At 39.3% G+C, this 20881-nt stretch overlaps 1 protein-coding gene across 7 annotated transcripts; it reads left to right on the top strand.

The window, feature by feature from the left end:
* The first annotated feature begins 99 nt into the window (after positions 1-99).
* On the top strand, positions 100-20880 carry HPS5 (HPS5, biogenesis of lysosomal organelles complex 2 subunit 2). 7 transcript variants are annotated; one of them, XM_027651348.1, is made up of 23 exons: positions 100-143; positions 1321-1490; positions 1912-2022; positions 2857-2921; positions 3550-3742; positions 5232-5365; positions 6444-6659; positions 7003-7074; positions 7308-7396; positions 8373-8551; positions 8773-8931; positions 10058-10217; positions 12199-12316; positions 14044-14190; positions 14946-15020; positions 15532-16139; positions 17480-17603; positions 17806-17961; positions 18437-18556; positions 18840-18953; positions 19279-19385; positions 20059-20344; positions 20794-20880. In XM_027651348.1, the coding sequence occupies exons 2-23, from the start codon at positions 1383-1385 to the stop codon at positions 20852-20854; spliced, it is 3402 nt and encodes a 1133-aa protein (XP_027507149.1). In that variant the 5' UTR covers positions 100-143; positions 1321-1382; the 3' UTR covers positions 20855-20880. The 7 variants fall into 7 exon arrangements, 6 of the variants coding, with proteins under 6 accessions (XP_027507149.1, XP_027507148.1, XP_027507147.1 ...); XM_027651347.1 differs by having other exon boundaries at positions 102-444; positions 1320-1490; XM_027651346.1 differs by having other exon boundaries at positions 102-459.
* The last annotated feature ends 1 nt before the right edge of the window (position 20881 follows it).

Below are 20881 nucleotides of genomic sequence, written 5' to 3'. Positions count from 1 at the left end.
TCCTCCCGCGCGCTCCGGGTGACGCAGCGCCCAGCGGGCGCGTGCCCCTGCCCCGCCCCGCCCGCGCGTCACGTGACCGCGGAGTCTGGAGGTGGCGGCGGCGGGAGCGGCACCGGGAGAGGGAACTGGGGAGGGAGAGAGCGGTGAGGGACCGGGAGAGAGGGGACCGCGGGTGAGGGACCGGACCAGGGGCGAGCGGTGCTTCCTGGCTGAACGTCTCCCCGCGCTTTAAAGGGTCAGGGGGTCTGTGCCGCGGCCCCGTCGGGGCTCTCGGCTCCCGCCCCTGCCCTGCCTGCGGTTCCGGGGGGAGTTGGGGGGTTCCCTCTCAGCTTTTGCGGTGCTTCGCCTCGCTCCGTGGGTCGGAGAGAAAGTGACGCCGCGTCGTGGTTCAGCTCCAGCCGGCAAACTCGTGGCCACACAGCCCTCCCCAGCAGCGGAGTAGGGGCGGTAATCGGGAGGGTAAAAGTGACAATTGAGGCTTTTAAGACGTCTTGAGAATTTTGAAGAAGTAACTTTCAGTTTTTCTGGCTAAATGCGTCTGTTCCCTTTTCCTAGTTCCTGGTGAGAACGTTCACTTTTCTTGTAAGGAAACGTAAGGTTCCACATGACTGGCTTTTCTGGGAGGGAGTTACTTAATTTATGGGACTGCACACTAAACGCTACTTAGAAATTCAGGGGCTTGAGTATGCGGTGTAACAGGTTTGGGGTTTTGTTAAGCAACGCACAACTTAAAAGCTCAACAAGAGATTCTTTTAAAGTATGTGCCCTTTATAAAAAATATATGAGGTTGCAGCTTTGATAGGTATTTAGTCACCAGTTTTCACTCTGCGTTACCTCTCCTGTATGGTGGAAAAGAGGGACCATGGAGAGAATAGTTTATAGTTGTATCAAAATGCACAAATGCAGGTAATTCTAAATTTGGTATTACTTGAGGATAATACTTATTAAATTTAGTTTTGAGGGAGAAGATGATGTAGGTGTAAAATGCAAATGCTAAATGTTTTCCTTGAGAAAATTAGTTTCAAATCAAGGGTGCATGCTGTGAGGGAAAGTGTGTTTTTCTATAAAACAAGACTTTTTCCATAGGTAGGACTTGTTTCACTGGTGGATGTAAATACAATTTCAGTATTTTGAAGGTGGGTATGTGAAATGAACAAAAACTTCTCATAAATGAAGCAGAAATCTAATTTTGCAGCCCTTGGGCCTTTTTGGCAAACTGAAACCTGATGATTTTTGAGTGGGAAAGCGTATTTCTTTAAATACAGAAAAACAGATATAATACTATAAAAATGAACTAATCAAGAACTTAATTTTTGGCAGGTACAGCTAAAAACTGAAGCTGTAACATACTCATGAGTGAGCAGCACTAGTCGTGTATATCAATGGCCTCTGTGCCAGTAATTCCAGACTCTTACAACCATGTGTTGGCAGAGTTGGAATGCTTGGATCCGTTGCTTTCTGCACTCAGGCTGGATTCCAGTCGTCTGAAGGTGAGTTTGTAGTGTTTGCTGTTTGGTTTGGTTTGTTTTTTTTAATTCAAATAATAACCTTATTTCATTAATTATTTGATTAAACCATAGGATTCATCTCATTGTTTTTGGGGGTGTGCATTCTAGCTTATGGGAGGGAACACTTTCTAAGAAAGAGTGAAGGCAAAGGATCCTGTTACTCTGTGTGTTTTCTGATGCTGTTGTGGGGTACATAATACAGCCTGACATGGTTGCTGCCTTACACTGTTTGCTCCAGTTGCAGAGTGTGCTGTTCTAATGTCTCTGCTGCCAGTGTTTCAGGAGGGGTGCACACAGCTGACAAACAATGAAGCCTTTAAAAAAATAATAATGCAAGAAAAAAAATGCTGTGATTAGAACTTACGAGCAGCCAGGTTGTGCATTATGATTTTTATTCCTTCAGTGCACGTGTATAGATGTGTCGAAGAGATGGCTGGCTCTGGGTAGTTCAGGAGGAGGACTGAACCTTATCCAGAAAGATGGTTGGAAGCAAAGACTCTTTCTCACTCATAAGGTAAGAGTAAAGAATGCTAAATGAAGATTTACGAAAACAGGGCTGGGAAAGGGACGTTATTTCAAGTTAATCTTTATTAAGAGTCGAGAGAAATCTTCAGCTTGCTAATTGTCCAAATAAGGTGAAGTTTTGGACAGCTGTGTTTAAAATAGGCTGCAGTTCTGGAGTGTATTCCCAGAGTGTGTGGTGTAATAGATTTCATTAGGTGTGAAAGAAATTACCTAAGACATTTGTTTTTCAAATGCTTATTTTTAACAGCAGCAACAAAGTCACCTGAATACTTAAAAATCAGAAGAAAACTTTGAACATGAAACCAGAAAAACTCATGTGTTGATAACTCCCAATGTTTGAATGTCCAAACCACGATATACTGGGATAAGTGAAGAAAAGATAGGCTGACTTGCTTTTGCTGGAAGAGATGATGGAACAGGGATTGCTGCTTCTACAGTAGATGCTGTTTCCTGGGAGCCACTGGTGCTTCCAGTGTAACATGAATGCAGACATTTTTTTAAGGTTGGGAGCATGTCAGTTCTGGCAAAACAAATCCCAAAGTTGCAAGGACAGGAGACTGATGATTCTGTGTTTTACAAATTGGAGAATGCACTGCAGTCATTGCACTTGATGTTCTCATGTTGTTGTCAGCTGCATCCTTTTGGAGTAAGCTCAGTGCTTGCAAACAAAACCCGGACCAAAAAAACCCAACCACATCACAAGAGAGTGGTGGCATCTGCTGACATGATTCTGGTTTATGTCTTAAAGATAATTAAGTTGCATAGTGGTAAAGGCAGTATAGGAGCAACTTTTACTTGCATTCATTCCCATACCTCCTTTCAGGAAGGTGCCATTTCCCGGGTGGCCTGTTGTTTGCATGATGAAGACTATGTTGCTGTTGCCACCAGGTGAGTGATGCACCTACAAACTTGAGTGCTGGATAAATATTTTTAAGTAGCTTCTGAGTTTCAGACTTGGATGCCTGCTGAGAACTTGGAGGGGCCAGGGAATTAACTGGTATAGGGCCCTACAGAATGATTCTCTGCACAGACAGTTTACTTAACTTTTTCTTTTCCTGGAATAATTGTTCCAGAATAAGTATTATTTCTGTAACAGAACATTTATGGGAGAGCTCATACATGTGAAGTTATGATGATAAATGTCTCTTTGAGGCCTTTCAGCATCAAAAGAAGCATCTTCATGGACTTGGCAGAGAGACATTGGTAGTTAATGCCACTTATATTGCTTAAAATCCATTTAAACTTAAGTATTTTTTCTCATCCTCACTGGCAATTCTAGTAAATGTGAGATTAGCCTTCCAAAGCTGCTGCTTCATTGTAATGCAATGAAGGACAGTTCTTCTTCAGAATTAAGTGTGAGATGCTTCTTGAAAGCATGCAGCCTCCAACAGAACCAGCCCTGAGGTGTGCTGCTTCCCTTGGGTTTTCTGTTTCTTTGGGAAAATGCAACTTTATCACTGATAAGACATTAGAAGACTTCTTCTCAAATTGCACTTTCTTTTTTAAATTGTTGTAGCCAAGGTCTTGTAGTAGTCTGGGAGCTGAATCAGGAACGTCGTGGGAAGCCAGAACGGATTTATGTTTCCTCTGAGCATAAGGGCAGAAAAGTCACAGCTCTGTGTTGGGATACTGCTGCCCTTCGAGTTTTTGTAGGAGATCATGTGGGAAAAGTATCAGCCATCAAGATTAACACATCGAAGCAAGGGAAGGTAAAATGTTGCATACTTTGATTGAGATTAATCCACAGGGGGTGATGTGTGGAATCTTTTTGTTTATTTTAGTAAAGTAGAACTGGGCAGGACTTGCCAGCTGATGTTCTGGTAGCTTTAACTATTGGGATGAAGAACTAGTCTCTTGAGACAACAGTAGAACTCTTGACCCATGAACTTGCCCCACTCTCCTATTTTAGTAATGCAACAGGAAAATGCTTTCAAGTGTTCAGAATTAAAAACTGGATGAGCTGCTGCTTCTTGTAACTTACGAATATCCAAGTCTTGGTGTTTCTGAGCCTGTTGGATTCCTTAGAGTCCAGCTACAGGTTCAGCTGTTTGTTTTAGTCCTCAGCTCAGCTGTTGGTCTGAGAAAGGGCAGTCCCAAACTCTGATTTTCCTTGGCTTTGTCTGGATACTCTCATTCTTAAAGATATGGATTAGATAAAACAAATGGTGGGTGGACATCAAGCCTAACTCCATTACATTTTGTGCAGAGGGCAAACATGTTAGTGATAGCAGCTTGATTTCTAGCCCTTGAGTGTTCTTTAGGTTTTACCACTACTGGGTCCCTTTACAGACTAAAAGGAGAAGTCCTTTTAGCCTGTAAAGAGGAGCAGAACCTGGAAATCATTGTGCTCTTCCAGGTCCTTTCTAGCCCTCGTGGAAGATTTTGATAGAAAATTGACTTAAAAGTAGCAATACTGTTCATTGTATTTACAGAAAGAGGGGAAAAAATCAGGTGTGAAAAGAGAGAAGGGGAGAGAAGGGCAAGGCCCACAGAAATGTGTCTGGTCATGCCTGTTAAAGGAATGGCATTGTTGGTTCTCTCATGTAATTCACTTTGCCACATTCCTAACAAGGACAACTTTCAACTGGCAAAAATGGCAAATGGCTTCTAGAAAACTTGAGTGTAGTTCCCAGTAGTTTCTTATTAGTAAGAAGTCTAAGAGTGTTTACAACCCATGCAAACTGAGACAGTTGTGTGATAAATAGTATTGGGGTAATTTGCTGCAGGGTAATACAGAAGGTGAGTTTATATAAACAACCTAAATCCAACAGAAGTTGGTTTTTTTGTATCAATTAAGTCCTCAGGTCTGTTTCCATAAAACTGTTTGCTGGCACGAAGTACATGTGGGAAGAATTGGAGAAAAAGCACAAAGTCTAGAAGAGCAAGAATAAAAAAATATCTCCTAATGTTACAGAAAAAAACACTATAAAGAAATGTCAGGATGCTACAGGAATATGATTTTTTTTTTCTTAAATCTTCAGTAAAGGTTTCGGGAAAAGAAGGATTTAGAGTTTTGTGCCTCTGAGTATTGAAGCCTTGTTTTGTAAAGGACACAGAAGAAAGGAAGTGCTTATGCTGTGTATTCGTAGCATACATGATTCTTTTCTGAATTCTGCAATTTTAACTGAATGAAATAGTCTTTACTTTGAACTGAAGACCAGTATGTGTTCTTTCTTTTTTTTTTCTCTCTAACTTTAGGCTGCTGCTACTTTTGTCATGTTTCCTGTTCAGATTATAACCACTGTAGATTCTCGGGTTGTTCAACTTGATTATTTGGATGGAAGACTGCTCATATCTTCACTTACACGCACTTATTTGTGTGATACTGAGAGGCAAGTTGTATTTTATTTGTGAAATACTGGACTTTACAGAGTCACATTCAATTTATGAAATGACATCTGGAAATTATCCAGTCCAGTTTTCCTGCTCAAAGCAGAGTCAGTTAGGGTGGATTTTGTGGGACTATATCCAGTTAGGTTTTGAGGTTGGAAACTGCACAAGCTCCATGGGCAACCTTTGCCAGCATTTCACCACCCTCACAATAACAGAGAATGGGAAAAAAAGAGAATCCTCTTACGCTGAAATGGGATTTCCTGGATTTCCATTTTTGCCTATTGCCTGTTGTCCATTCACTGGGCATCACTGAGAGCAGTCTGGCTCTGTCTTCTTTACTTCCCCATCAGGTATCTGTACATGTGGGATCAGATGAGTTCCCTCTGAGCCTCCTCTGTTCCAGGCTGACCAGCCCAGCTTCCCAGCCTCTTACAAGGCAGGTGCTGCAGTGCCTTAGTTGGCTTTGTGGCCCATTGCTGGGCTTGCTCCAGTGCATTGCCAGCTGGCCTCTACTGGTGTCTAGGGTTATTCCTTCCCAAGGGCAGGACATTGCATTCCTTGATGTCTGTTTACCTATCCCATGCTCCCTCAGTTTGTCTGTGGAGATGTTGGCAGGGGCAGTATCAAAAGCCTTAGTCAAGTAAAGATAAACAACATCCACTGCTCTCCTCTAATCTATCAACCCAGTTGTTCTGTTGTACAGGGCTATTAACATGATTTCCCTTTTATAAATTCATGCTGATTATTCATAATCACCATCTTATCTTTCATGTAATTGGAAATGGTTCTGGGAACATTTGCACCATTACTTTCCCATCAGCAGGTTGACTGACTGGTTCTGCTGAAAAAAACCCACCTTTGTAGTTTAAGCATTCATTTAAACTAATGAATATTTCTGCACCCTGTCTTGTATAGACTTCATGCAGACTTTATAATAGTCATTCCAGATATTTTTTTTTTAAGCACCAAAAGCAATTCAACAACTGGGACTTAGTATTTTTGCTCTTGAAGAAAAATATAAAATTAATTAGAACCTTTTTTAATGCTGCCTTAACAAGTATGTTGTTTTTCCACTAGAGAGAAGTTTTGGAAAATTGGTAATAAAGAGAGAGATGGAGAATTTGGAGCATGTTTCTTCCCTGTTGGAAAAAACAGTGGGAATCAGCAGCCATTGATATATTGTGCTCGACCTGGCTCAAGGATGTGGGAGGTGAACTTTGATGGAGAAGTGCAAAGCACACATCAGTTCAAGCAGCTGCTCTCATCACCACCTCTTCCTGTGGTTACTCTCAGGTAGAAACATGAGTGTTATCACAGATAAACTTGCTTGGGACTTCCAGACGAGCTGGAAAGAACTGCATTAATGCTGAGAAAATTAAAGTCCTACTGCAGTCAAATGTTAATCCTACTTGTCATCTTAATACATTCTTCTCTAATAACTGAAGCCAGTAGGTGAGTTACCAAAAATGCCAAAATGTTGATTCTGCAGGTGTGTCTGTGTGACCCCAGTGAATGCTGCTGTCATAAGAGTGTATTTGCTTAAGCCAGCCATGTATTTACAGGGTTAAGAATATTGTACAAAGGAAGTGATGTTATTGTAGTTATGCTTGTAACAAATAATAATTTTACTTTACAGGCAGGATCCTCATTACACTGGTTCCAGCTGCTCTCCACAATCTCTATCTTTCCCCAAGCTGCTGTATTTGACGTGAGTATTTGACAGCATAGCTTCCTATGATAAAGTAGACTTTAAAAAGTTGTATAATTTCCTAATTTATACTACCAGCTTTGGCTTCTTGTGTGAGAATTTTCCAAGTCTCGTGCTAAACAACTGTGTCACGTTTTGCTTGCTGTACTTAAACCAATGCCATCCCTGCATATTTTATTTTTTTTAATTTTACCACAATCAATTTGCTCCATTAACATCTACTTTGCTTGCAGTGAGCACTGTGTGGTGACCTGGACAGAAAGAGGCATTTATATTTTTCTTCCCCAAAGCGTTCAAGTCTTACTCTGGAGTGAAGTGAAAGGTAAATGTTACAAAACTGCTCTGTAATATTGTCTGTTACACTGGTCACTTTTGAAGCCCTTGCCTAACGTGGAGCCTTTTCAAGCTCACTTTCTGCAGATGGATTGCAGAACATTTATCAGAAAACTTTCCTTGTTATCTCAGGTATATCCTTGAATATTAACCCTTTCCCTGCCTCTTCCAGCCAACCCCTCCCTCCATATTTCTGAGAACATGCTTGTTGAGAAACAAAATGTGATGTAGAGTGAATCTTAAAATACAGTAATTGAGATACAGGTGATTAACTTCCAGTATCTTTTCCTCTTTTCTCTTTATTCAGGTTCATTGTCAGGTGTCCTGTGAAGGATAATCTGACCGCTGAAAGCTTAAAACCTGTTTTTTATTAACACCTGTCTAAATTGCATCCAGGGAATATGTTTATTTGGCAAATGAGTGAACCCTCATAAACAGTTGTGTATCTGGTTATAAGCACAGTCCTACAGCAGTCAGTCTGTATCAGTCAGTCTTTTCCTTCCCTGTCTCTCCCTCCGTTTTGGTGTTAAGTCTCCAATGCCTTTGTCGTGGAGTGTTTGCATACACCATAACTATTGCATTTGAAAAGTGCTCAAAGGCCAAAGTGTTTTTCTACCAATGGATGTTTTCCTTGTGTTTCAAAGCTAACAATGATGTATTTCTAATCTTTATCAGGCTTTAGTTTTTTGTCTCCCATCTGAGCAAAAGGAAACTTTTTGGTAACTTCAGTGTACTTTTTGAATGTTTTCTAGAAGTGCAACTCTGGAAAGTTTTGATACTTTGGATGCTAGGTCAGCACTGTTCAGTGTTTGTTTTCCCCATGCCACTCGTACTATGGTGTATTGGGCTTTTGCACTCATTTGCAATCAGATGAAAAATACACTTTCACCTTCTTTCAGGAACAGAAAGGAATGCTGGCTAACAATTTCAGTTGTTTAGATATTTCCGTGCATCTGGTTTTGCAGATATTCAGGATATTGCAGTTTACAAGAGTGAGTTGTTCTGTCTGCATACAAATGGAAAAGTTGTGCACCTCTCCCTTCTGCTGGTTGACCGCTGCGTAGAGCGTCTGATGAGAAGAGGGTTCTGGACCCTTGCTGCCAGGGTCTCTTGTCTCTTCCAAAATTCAATTATTTCTTGCAGAGTAAGTAAACATCTCTATGTAAATGTTTCGTGCAACTTCACTGTCTTTCCTGTCCCCCTTCCATTAAGTTTCATTTACGGAGAATCATTTTGTTGGAGTTTTTAAAAAGCCATCTAAATATTATACTTTTAGGATGAATATTAACCTGCACATATGGCACTTTTTGCTTTTCATGTGTGCATTAGAAGTAATAATGCTTCTGTTTCGCTGTGTACTTCTAGGCAAGAAAAAATTTGCCTCTAGACAAGCTAGAGCACTTGAAGTCTCAGCTGGATGCCTCAACCCAACAAGATCTCACTATGCAACTGGAAGAACTGATTTCCAAGTTGGAACCTCTAGATTCCGCATGCAGCAGTAGAAGAAGCAGTATTTCATCTCATGTATGTGTATTGGTAGGGCTAAAAGTGTTGTCTACAGGTTTTATCTTTATGGCTTAAAATCACCTTGTTGCTCTCTTTGAAGATGAGGCTCTCATTTTTACCATGTCTACTAGAGCTTATAGTGCTACCTTCTAAAATTAGGTGTGAAATAGCATTACTTGCATTCTGTAAGCTCTCAGACCTCTGCCTCTTTTACATATTATTTTGGGGCTAGTGGTTGAGATGCAAAAAAAGATTGATTTGAAGGGGGCTTTCTCCACAGGTGAGTTTAGTGTCTTAACATGCTTCAGTAAAGATCATCTTGGTTGTAACTGTAGTTTTATGTGGGGAAAACTGAATGTCTGAATGCTTAGAACTATCTTAACCCCACTGAAAAAATTATCTTACTTTATGAAGCTTAAGCAGAAAGTTCTAAGGAAAAAAGAACATATTCCTAATACTCTTACACAGCGTATTTGTAATATTGTTTTACATGTACAGCTGCTTTGTATTGTCTTGGCTTCCCAACAGCTCTTCAAGAAAAGGGAAGTACTTCATAGTTAATACAGTATCAGCTGCTGCTTTTGCTTTAACAGTGTTTAAAAAGTGAAGTTTAAAAAGCCAAGTAATGTAAATACCATCTTGATGTGGTATTTTTAAATTAGCTGATGGGAAAGTAAATTCCGTAGACTGACCATGAGCAAAAGAATGTGTGTGTGTGTGTCCTGGAACTAAACAGTTCTGCAGGGTCTGTAATTGTGCTGTCTGGGTGTGGCTAACCAGCAAAAAGAACATGGACTCTTGGGCATGCAGGCAGGAAGGGGTGAAGTGACCGTCTCAGCTGCAGGACTAGAGCTGAGATGGTTTTTGCCTTGTACTGAGCACACCAGTTGTTTCACAGGCTGCCTTCCTAAAAGCAATTGCAGCATCCACATCTTTTTCAAGTCACTGAACTGCACTCTTCTTGGCATCTGTGTCCTTTTCCATTCTGCATATGTAAAAAATACATTGTTAGGATTTTGCAGACACTGAATCATGAAGTGCTGTGATGTTACTTGTGTGGGTATGGTTGGATGAGTTCATTGCAAGATGTTTAAACAGAAGTACAACTCACACAATGTCTTAACTCCTCTGCCTTGTCTGACAGGAAAGCTTCAGTGTCTTGGACTCTGGAATATACCGTGTTATCAGTCGGAGAGGCAGTCAGTCAGATGAAGATTCATGTTCTCTCCACAGTCAAACGTTCTCAGAAGATGAGAGACTTAAAGAATTTCCTGCACACCAGGAAGATGAGCAAGTAGACCTTGGTACTGTTTCTTAATGAAAATATGGGGTTTGGATGTGATTTTTATTTGTTCTATGAGAATTCAATTGGGTTGACTCTGTGCTCTTATTTTCCACTATCAAGTTATTCATTATTAAGTCCTCTAATTTGACCAATGGGAACAGTCACCCCACTTTCCAGTCAAAATCCTTCTTGAAACATTGGGCCGAAAAGCTGGCTCCACAGAAATCCAAGCTTAAAAGCAAACAAAGCAGAAGATCCAGAGGGCTTTTATCAGGCTAGGAATTCACTCCAGCTTCCCCCCCTTCCATGTGTAATTCAGCATTAATGCTAAGATTCCTTCAACTGTCTCTACCAGTGTTAATTGAGCTTCAGAGAAGCTTTGTTTGCAACCAGTATCCTTCCATAATATTTGTCCCAGGAAAGAATTTCTTAATCTTGGCTCTGGCTTTATATTTCTTCAGGGAAAACAATAGGCAAGTGTTCTTAACTTGCTTGTAGGGTTTCATTTGTACAGGGGATCATCTCTTACACATGCAAACATTAGTGTAATCCATCCAGGGAGCTTTTTTTATTTCCTACAAATGTCTGTCACTGGACTAAAGCTAGAGTGAGAGTAAAGAGTTCTCTCTTCTGACTGGGATTGGGAGGGGATGCAGAAACCTAGGATGATGAGGAACTGGCTTAGTTCCACATATGGTAGGCAGACTTTCCAATTAAAAGGCTGCTTTTTAGCTTTTGCAGAGAGTAGATGCCAGTGGAGGAGGGAGAGAATTTGGATGCTTTGTAGAAAAAATACATAGCGGAGAGGGAAAATACAGAAAGTGGTATTTATTCCCCTACTTGTCATTAGTGTTTTCCTGCTGACTAAGCTACACAGTTTGTAGCACTTATGTTTACATGTGCCTCTTTACCTACATCACCAGACAAACAAGTGAGAAAACCTGGGAATGTATAATTTCCAATATTAAAACTTGCAAACGAAGGGACTTAGTTTTTGACTGTCAGAAGATAGACAAGTTCTGTGTGTTCCACAAGAGATAACAAATTGTGGATGATTTCCAAGTAGAGATGTTTTAGATGCTTATTGAAACACATGTACTTGATTTGGTATTTTAAAGAAATGGACTTAGTGTTTCCCTGCTTGCATTGACGTAAGACGTCATAAGTTTCTAGGTTTCTAGTCTACATAAAGAACAAAAGCAGCTTTATTTGCAAGCAATTGTAAAATCAGTTTTGACCTTTAGCCACTGTCAAGAGGGACTGTGGATTCTGATGGTAGAATTTCCGTAACAGCACAGTGACTTTTCCTCTCAAAGCCGTGGTTACTGCTGACTGTTGCAAAATGCAGTGTCATCCTTGCTTAAAATGGTCGTTTTTTTCTTATTTACACCACTGAGATACAGTGTGTGTTTGTACCAGGAAATGATTAAAAAACACATTGTAGATGCTGTTAGGGATATAAGAGTGAAGAGGAAATAGTGGTTCTGTATTTCCTCTGATTCTTAGCAAAAGGCAGAGAGCTGTGGACTCACTTATATTTTTAAGTCCATTCAAATAAGAGGGTGATTTATGCCTTAACCATGGCATATGTGTCTCTCTCTGTTCATATGTGATTAAGATTTTGGAAATCATGCAATGTGAATTGATCTATGCCACAATACTTAATTTTCCTAGATGTATAAATGTCAGTGGATTATATCAAGATTTTGTCCCTTAAATGGACTGTAAGTCTACTTTTAGAAGATATTTTTCATGCAGTTGTTGATCAAAATTTGTCTTGCTACAGAGCCAAAACAATCTTAATAAAGCAAGCTTATTAGGTTCAAAGTCAGCAGTAAAATGGCCCTTGAAACCTGGCTCCCCACATTCTGGAATATTAAGTAGAAAAGTATTGCATGCAGATTATCCATTAATGAATTAGTGACTTGCAGTTCATTTCACTGTTCCATTTTTTGCTAGGCCACTGTTTCATGACTTTTTATTTCAATTCCATTTGTTAGACAACGTATGTCATGCATCAGTGGTGGTTGAGGCTGACCGGAATGAGACATTTCTCCCATTCAGTATTCCTTTGTCATTTCGTTGCCCATCTCCTCTCGTCCAAGCTGTCAAAGAAAGGTAAAGCATGCAGCAGGTTCATTCATCCATTGCATCTTTCCCTTTTCTGTCCTCTGAATTTTTAGCATTTTGTGGTTTAGTTCATGTTCTGTTGTGCAAACACGTAACACTTGAATTGGAACTCTGGACATGCAGTCAGATTTGCCAGGCAGTTTAAATCTTGCATCTTGGCTCTAATGAAGATTCACAGTGCTGCTGTTGACTTCAGTGGAGCCAAGATTTAAACCTTGGTTTTTAAGTAGTTAATAATTGTTAAATATCTAAGAATGTTTTACATTATCCTGTAAACTGTGGCTGTGATTTGTATTCAAAGGAAACTTACTGAATATTTCTTTTTGAGATCTTGCTTTCCTGGGACTTAGATTTCTAAAGAATGAGTGAAGACTTCCTGTGTTGCTTGTGGGCAAACATTAAAATATTCAAATCAGTTAGATATTGCTAAAACACACTTGCAAAGTAGTCTATAATTTCCCCCACGCACTCTTCAGTGAATCTAATCAATTCCCCAGACATTTAAGGGATAATGGTAGATTATTCCTGGTAGAAGTAAATCTGGTAGTGTCCGTTTTATGCAGAAATCAATTTGCTGTGTCAAAACTCACAAAAATGGGGGGCATGTACATATATAAAGGACATGGTGTTAAATACATAATTTTGATCAAAGTGCTCTATGTTAATTACTGAGGTAAAATGTCTCTGGCCCACAGTGGTGATCTGAAAAATTGCATAGTCCTCTCTTGATCATTTTGGTATGTGAATTGTGTCCTGAAACAAAAATTTGTAGCTGATATCAACAGTGTGAGGATTTCAGAATAACTATTACAAATACATGCAATGTTTTGAATTCTTTCCAAACCGTAAGCGGTTTTTAGGACTTCACTAGTAATAAGTGTTTCTACTTATAATGAGAGCTAAGTTTTCAGGTATTCACTGCATTCAATTTATAATTAAATAAAATACTATCATATTTACAGTTAATTTTTAAAAATTCACCTTTAATCCTTTTAGACATAAAAGTCCAGTTGTTTTGCTACCTTTGAATCCTTTCTGTCTTCTGCAGCAACCTTTGACTTTTGCTATACCTTGTTATAGTAAAAGATGCCTTTTTTTTTTTTCTTGATGCTCTTAAACTAGTTCTGGACCAGAAAGCTAATTTTTGTGTTCAAATCTTGATGACATAGTTCTCCTCATGGCAGTGGTAGAAATAATTGTGTTCTGGTATGTTCATTGAGCTTTCTCTTCAATAAAATACCTAAAGGGCTGGGACTTGATGATGTGAAAAGGACATTTTTTATAAGCTTTGTAATCTGAAGAATTAATTTTAAGCATTGTAAAATGGTTTCTTGCCACAAAGAGGGACATAATTTCCTAATGGTGCTTTCTGTTTATCAGCTTTAAAGTTCAGTGCAGTCAGTCTGCATTTATTGATATACAAATACATGTCAAAATGTATACACTAATGTTAGTACATGGTCCTGTTTCTCCAGCTGAAAAAATACCAAGTGCTGAATACTTCAGAGCTGAAAGTGTGGATCATGGCTAAAATATGAATTTTGAGCAGATTCTTAATGAGATTTATTCCTATTGGTCATCACTGCTTTCATCTTTTTTTCAAGAGTTCTTCAGATTATAAAGTTTTCTGAAATGATGGTTTGAATGAAAAGAAAATGCTTGCTTTGTTCACCTTTGAACTTTCAGTTTTAAATGTTTGAACTTCTGATTCCCAGTGTTTCCAGCTTTGTACGCAAAACTACGGAGAAGATAGGCACACTTCACATAAGTCCTGATACTAAAGGGAGGCAAGAAGCCAAGGATGATGAGCAGCTGCCAGAGCTGACTGCTAATCTGGTAGCATCTCCCCAGGAAGAGAAAGAGTGAGTGCAAAATCACATTTTCTTAACAATTGCATTTGCTGAATCTCCTGAGGATAGCAGTCTAGGGAAAAACTACTATTTCAAGCAGGATGAGGAACTCAGCATTAGATTTTTTGAGCTGCCTTCATTACTATGGTGGGTTTCCCTGGTTCTCCCTGACTCTTTTCCTAGAAGTTGACGAGTCAGTGAACACTGCTGAGTGTTGAATCATGCAGTCTGCACAGTGCTGCAATGACTCAAGACCATGAACATAGTGTATTCTCATATAACAGATCTGTGATGCTCGTTGGACATGAGTCCATCAGTTCATTTCCTGTCCTTTCTGAGTGGCGAGTAAGCACTTTTAGCTCTCTGAAAGCATATTTTGCTTTTGGTTTGGGTGGGTTGTGTTTATTTGGGTTCATTTATTTGTTTTTAATACAGAGTTAAGTTACTTCATATTCCAGTGCTAATTTACCATTTTTGGACTAACTTTGATATAGTGGTATGGTACTGGATTTTATTCGGTACCTGCAGAAATCTACTGCAGTTGGAGTAGAAGCCACTACAGAAGGCCATAAAAATAGTATTATCTGTTGTTCTTCATGCTTACTTTATCCATAATTTCTGTTGAACTGTTCCTTCTTTAGAAATTAAAGCTTTGTATTTAATAAAGGAATTAATGTGGAAATAATGAGGAAATTTGTGAGGAAGTCCTCACTTAAATTATTAAAGATAATACTTCAGATAAGACTGAAATGATTGTGTTTTTCTAGGTTAGAACCACAGAGCTGCCATCTTCCTGAGGAGGACCGTCTAAGAGATCTCAAGGCTGCAACAGCAGAAGCTTTGTAAGCAGGGAAACTTTTTAGAATATAGATATATTAGGCTTTGGTAGAAAAAATTACTGTTTTTTTTAAATTCTGGTTTTTTTCATTCATTACATGCATGTAAAAGTAATGCTCTAAATGTCTATTAACATAACCTGAAAGGATCTAATATGATGAATGATTTGATTCCTCTTTTTAAAACTAAGCAAAACCCACTAAAAGCTTATTTAGGTACTCCAGCATTATTATTCTTTTGTCCTAACTACAAGCACAGTTTAAAAAAATCAAAGCCACCCAACAAACAAAAATCCATTCTGAAGGAAGTCTTGGGGAAATCAAAATGTACTGAGATCAAACGCAGACAGCAATAAGTAGCCTAAATTCTCTTTGATGCACTCAGACCCCAAAAATAGCAACCACTGACACTAATCAAGTGCAGGAGTATACTTTGGGTTACACAGAGTACATATGCTTCACTTGTGGCATTTTACTACTGTTAAACTTGGAAAACCTCTTTTTTTTAATGCTGCAGAGTCAAACTCCAGGATCCCCAGGTTTTATTAGAACCTCAGTGTATGAGAAGGGTTTTACAGGAATGGCTTGTCTATCTGGAAGAAAAATTCAGCAGCAAAGACCATTCTGCTTTGTCTTCTAAGAAAAGCAAGGCTGTGTGTGCTGAAGAACAGAGGGCAGTCGTGGAGGAAAACCTGCGACTGGGTCCAGCTGACGGAGACCCAGTGGACAAGGAACAGAGTAGTATTTTGGGAGGCTGCATTGAAAAGGAAAATACTGATGAAACTTGTGTAAGCAAAACCATGTGTGAAAATAGTACTGATTTGAGGGGACCTTTGGACTATGGCTTTCAAGTGTCTCCCCCGTGTGTCCTAGAACCGGGTGTTCAGAAAGATCTCGTGGACTTGACAACACTGTGTTTTGAGCTGCATGTCTTTCCTCGTGGAAGTGGTGATGCTGAGGAGGGCTCTGATGGAAGTCTGCCACTGGCAGCTGTGTGGACCTTGGCTTGTAGGTTTATGCGAAAATACTTCTTTCTTTTGGATTTAAAAAGAGTAAAGCAGTGTATTATAACCACATATGCAACCAGTCCTAATGTATGGGAAACATACATCGCAGGATTGAAAGGTAACTAATGAAAATGGTATTACTTCTTAATCTGAGAGTAAGACTGGGAGAAAAAACAAAAAAAGCTTGAAGACACCCAAATTTGTGTCTGCAAATACTCCTTCTGCAGGTGTGCAGAAGGAGTGTGGGACGGGGAGGATGGTTGGTGTGTAGGAGTGTTTGTTCTGGTTTTTGGGTTGTTTGGTTGATTGTTTTTCCCCCCAAGACTAATTTAGGAAGAACTGCTGGCTCCTTGGAGAGGCTGTTCTCCTCTGCCCCTACTTTGCACTTTTGAAACTTTTAGTTTGCATGGAGCTTGTTGATTGAACTCTGGAGTGATCACGGCCTAGATCTATTTACAAACAAATATACCTACTTCAAAGAGCAAAAGCATCTTAATTAGAATCATGTCTGTAAAAACAAGGCAAAAGTGAGGGGAGGGGCTTCAGCATTTGCACTGAAAGATTCAACTTGTAGAGGAATGTGGTTAATGTGAAACAAAACTGAATGGAGTGAATGGTTTCATGCAAATGAGTGGCTTGTGATCACTTCAGGCTTCCTTGTTCCACAGAAATACTTTCTGATCTTTTTGATGCCTCTTTAATCTTATTGAACCAGAGCTTCATGATTATATTGGAAACCAGAACTCTTCTGTTCTCTGCATTCAGCCTCTGCTGTATATATTTAAGAGTGCATTAAAGTCTTGGTATTGATTTGGCTCCAACAGGGAGTATTTAAACAACAGAATCTTGCTTTGAGGGTTGGTATCTTGGTATTCCGGTTTCTGGGAATCTCTTTACTGTTTGGATTCTGAGAGCCTTAGAAGTGAAAGTAATGTATGCATTCCCAGTTGTCCTTAGTTGGACTGCACTTGTGCTTGCACATTAATATCTGCATTTCATCAGGATCAAGGTTTGTGTTGAATTCTGTGTTCTATTAAGTCAGTGTTCAAGCTGCAGTTTTTATTTATTAATAGGAGAAAATTGTAATATGTGAGAACTGATGCAAATCTATATTGTATTCAGCAAGACATACATCCTGCTGTGGGCTATCTTTTCTCACATGAGAGAAAAATTACCTCCTCAGAAGTCTAAAGAAGAGGAAAATACATCAAGAGTGTTATTCCATGCCTTAATTGTATCAAGAATTACCAAATTGCTTTATAACTGTAATTTGTTGCAAGCACAGATTAGTGATGTTGATTTCTGTAAATGAACAAGTAGGATCTGCTCACTTGTTACTACTGTTAGTTGGAGAGTTCCATGAAGACAATGATAACTGTTGTTCAGTGTAAGGACAAAATGTGTTAAGGAAAAAAATCCTTGCCCATATCTTGTAACTTGTGCACTGATTTATTTCAGAACTAACTTGTCACAGTCCAGTGGCTTTAGCAATGGAGGGTGAAGATATGTTGAAAATACTGAAGCTGCTGCATGACCTGGGGCCGTGGGATGACAGCCCACTGTTACTGGTACATGCTCAAAGGTTTGTACCCAAATCTTCCTTCTCTCTTCCTCAGAGTGGTTAACTTGCAAGCAGGAATCGGTTCACTTAACATTTCGTGAAGATTTCTGGGAATCTTTAAGAGACATCACCTTTCAGTACTGTCTTGAACTTGCAAGACATCTTGGAAAAGTGATCATTTTGCTGTTTGGTTCTGAAAATAGTTTTTATCCTCTCTTTCCAGGCTTTATGAAAAATTTGGGGAAACAGCTCTTCGACCCTTGATCAAATTCTATCCCTCTATTTTGCCTTCTGATATTAAACAGCTTTGCAGGAATGATCCAGCTCACTTCTTAGCATATTTAGATAGTCTGGTGAAATCAAAGCCAGAGGATAAAAGGTAAAGGGAATACAGAATCTTTTTCGTTGTCTGCTCTCTTCATCATGTAATTTAGTGGGGTTTTTTGGTTTTGGCTGTTGGGGGTTTTTTTAGTGTTTCTTTATCTGTCTGCTTGGTGTTCTTTAGCATTAGGTTCGAGTTAATTTGCCAGTTTTAGTTGGTATCAGATTGGAGTTTTTGTTAGATTAGATTCTAGTTTTAAAAGGGTTTTCCTAAACAATACTTTTAATGAAACTGACTTTTTGTTCCTGTCTGCAGTTTAATATACCAATGTTAGACACCATTTAAAAAAAAAAAATAAACTTGATGGTTTATGTGGTCCCCTCAGTTTGCAGAAACATAAACCATTTTATGCCTCTCTGTATTTCATTTTACATCTTTTTTGTTGGTGGTGGTTGTTTGTCCATACACACTCTGCTTCTCCATATCTGGTATATTTAAAACTGGTAGGATTTTTTCTGTGTGCTTTTTCTAGGCCGTCTCTCCTTAGATCTCTTCTGCAGCCCGAATCTCTACGGTTGGATTGGTTGTGCTTGGCAGTTTCTCATGATGCTCCACAAAGAGCAAATACTGTGGATGCAGAAGGAAATCCCAGGTAAGGTGGGTTTCACCCAAGGTCCTGAGTGCAACAGAAAGCTTTAAGAGATTTGCAGTCTTTTGGCTTAGATTTTGTATGACAGTTTGGATGTCACTGTCTCCTTGGAGCATGTTGCAGATTTCAGCAGAGACAACCAAAGGGTTGAATAACTTACCTATAAGCTTTTCAGAGTGACTGCAGATGGTGTTTCATTCATTTTTCCTCCTCTCTTTTCATATACCTGCCATAATGTTCTGAAGAAAATCAATAGTGCTTTAAAACTGAATTTCTCATCTTCTAGGCCACGATCACATTTGTTTACTTGGGGCTACAGCCAGCTTATTCTGCTTTTGATTAAACTCCCAGCTGATTTTGCTACAAAAGAGAAGATGGCTCACATCTGTAAGTCACACGGGTAAGGAGAAGACTTGGTTATTCTTGATGCTTGGTAAGTTGGTATTCTGACTCCAAAAAGATAAAAATGAAAATGACCCATCTGCTTCTTAATTGGACAGTGTTTATTTAAAAACCTTTCACTTTTTGAGGATGAATATTAAGTGTCCAGTTTAATGTACTAAACACCCCTTCTGGTTGAGAGGTATTCACCATGTCCCCACTCTATTTCTGGCATTCAAGAAACGTAGCTGCTCCTGTCTTTACTTAAATGAGCATGTAATTGTTCTTGACTTTGGTTTAAACCGAGTATTTGATTCCTGGAAATCTTTACTCTCTTATTCAAGATTTTGGCCTGGATATCTTTTTCTCTGTCTGGAGCTGGATAGAAGAATAGAAGCCTTTACTAATATTGCTCATTTGGATGATTTGAGCCTGTTGAATGGAGAAGATGGTTAGTGATTCTTAAACTGTGTAAATATACTTGTAATATAGGAACTGCCTGTGAATAATGATTTGCCCACAAAGCTGAGTTGAACTTGTATTTTTTTGTTTAGGTAGCCCTAACTGTGTATAGTGCAGCATATTTGAATGGGTGTTACAGTCCTGTATTCACAAAGCACAGTCACTGTGCTTTGTGAAATCAGTTGTGCTAGAAAATGCTTTTAAATTCAAGAATGTAGAGTTGTGTATCAGTTGGGAGTGAAAAGTAAACTTGTTGTAGATAGAAGAATAGCAAGCCTTCCTGCACAGCACAAAATTCCCACACTATATGTGCACGCCCCCAAAGTTAGGGTGAGCAATGCATTGCATTACAGGGCAGAACTTAGAAGAAAATTCCCTGTACCCCTAAGATGGACAAAACTTTGACTCTTGACTTAATCCAAAGCCTTAAATACTGAATTATTGTGAAGCTTTGTGTGTTCACCACTAAATCTTTACACTGGGTCAGTCAAAGCAGTACATATCTGTGCACAATTTGCTTGTTGGTAATGCTTCATTTTCTTAAATCTTCCCAGAGTAAACCAGAATATTTAGCCTCCCTTTTACAACAGATGTAGTTAAAATAGCAGGCTTAGAGTAATCCTTGGTTTACAAATAACATAACAAACTCATTTTACATCTAGGTTGCATTCCAGAGACCATAGAAGAGTGGAAGTTTCTTCTGCATCTTGCACAAAACCACAGCACAGCCTTGCACCACCATGGCCAACAGAACGGGAATGCCGTCAGCAATGGTGGCACGAGCTGCCCAGACTGCATCACTGTGGAAAATGTGGCTCTACTGCTGGCCAGGGCCATCGGCCCCAATCGTGCTTTGCCTCTCTTGCAGGAGTGTGGCTTGACACCAGAGTTGTCTGAGAGATTTACTGGTGTCTGTGAGATACTGAGAATTGCTGAGAAGAGGCAGAGGTAAGAGATGTGTCAACAGAAGATCCACACTATTTGTTTTGGATCTCCTCTGTGCTTTAAACTTTCTTTTCAGTTTACAAGAACATGAAGTGCTTCACATTTTTACCTTGGATTTTAGGCTGAGGTGAAAGCTTTCCTATTATTTAAGAACTATGTGTTTTGCAGTGTAGGCGTTTTAAAATTGAAAATAAGGAAACAGGAAATCATACATTAAAGAACATGTAAAGGAGATTCTCTGAAGGAGATGTATCCTGCTGAGTCCTGCACAGACTCTGATCTCACCTATTCCTTCCAGAGAAGGCATACATAGTGATCAGGTTGCTACTTCTGAAATGCAGTCACATTTTTTACAAACTTTTCTTTAAAAAGCAAACCAAAACCATTGTTCTTTCTGTTGTTAACTTTTTTTACTGTTTAACCTTTCTTTTTCTCCTTTGTTTTAATTGCAGAGCGCTGATTCAGTCTATGCTGGAAAGGTGTGACCGGTTTTTGTGGTCTCAGCAAGCATAGTAAACAACTTTGGAAAACTCTGGGAAC

The sequence above is a fragment of the Corapipo altera genome, unplaced genomic scaffold (assembly GCF_003945725.1).
Source record: "Corapipo altera isolate COAL_440 unplaced genomic scaffold, ASM394572v1 78, whole genome shotgun sequence".
Taxonomy (NCBI): domain Eukaryota; kingdom Metazoa; phylum Chordata; class Aves; order Passeriformes; family Pipridae; genus Corapipo; species Corapipo altera.
Note: the sequence above shows the minus strand (reverse complement) of the source record. Positions and strands in the feature narration are given on the sequence as shown.

Bases quoted from the DNA above. Each gene is read 5' to 3' on its own strand.
- HPS5 (XM_027651348.1), top strand. From the start codon at position 1,383: ATGGCCTCTGTGCCAGTAATTCCAGACTCTTACAACCATGTGTTGGCA. The intron at 3,743-5,231 runs GTAAAATGTTGC...CTCTAACTTTAG, and splicing joins ACACATCGAAGCAAGGGAAG to GCTGCTGCTACTTTTGTCAT. The intron at 7,397-8,372 runs GTAAATGTTACA...CTGGTTTTGCAG, and splicing joins ACTCTGGAGTGAAGTGAAAG to ATATTCAGGATATTGCAGTT.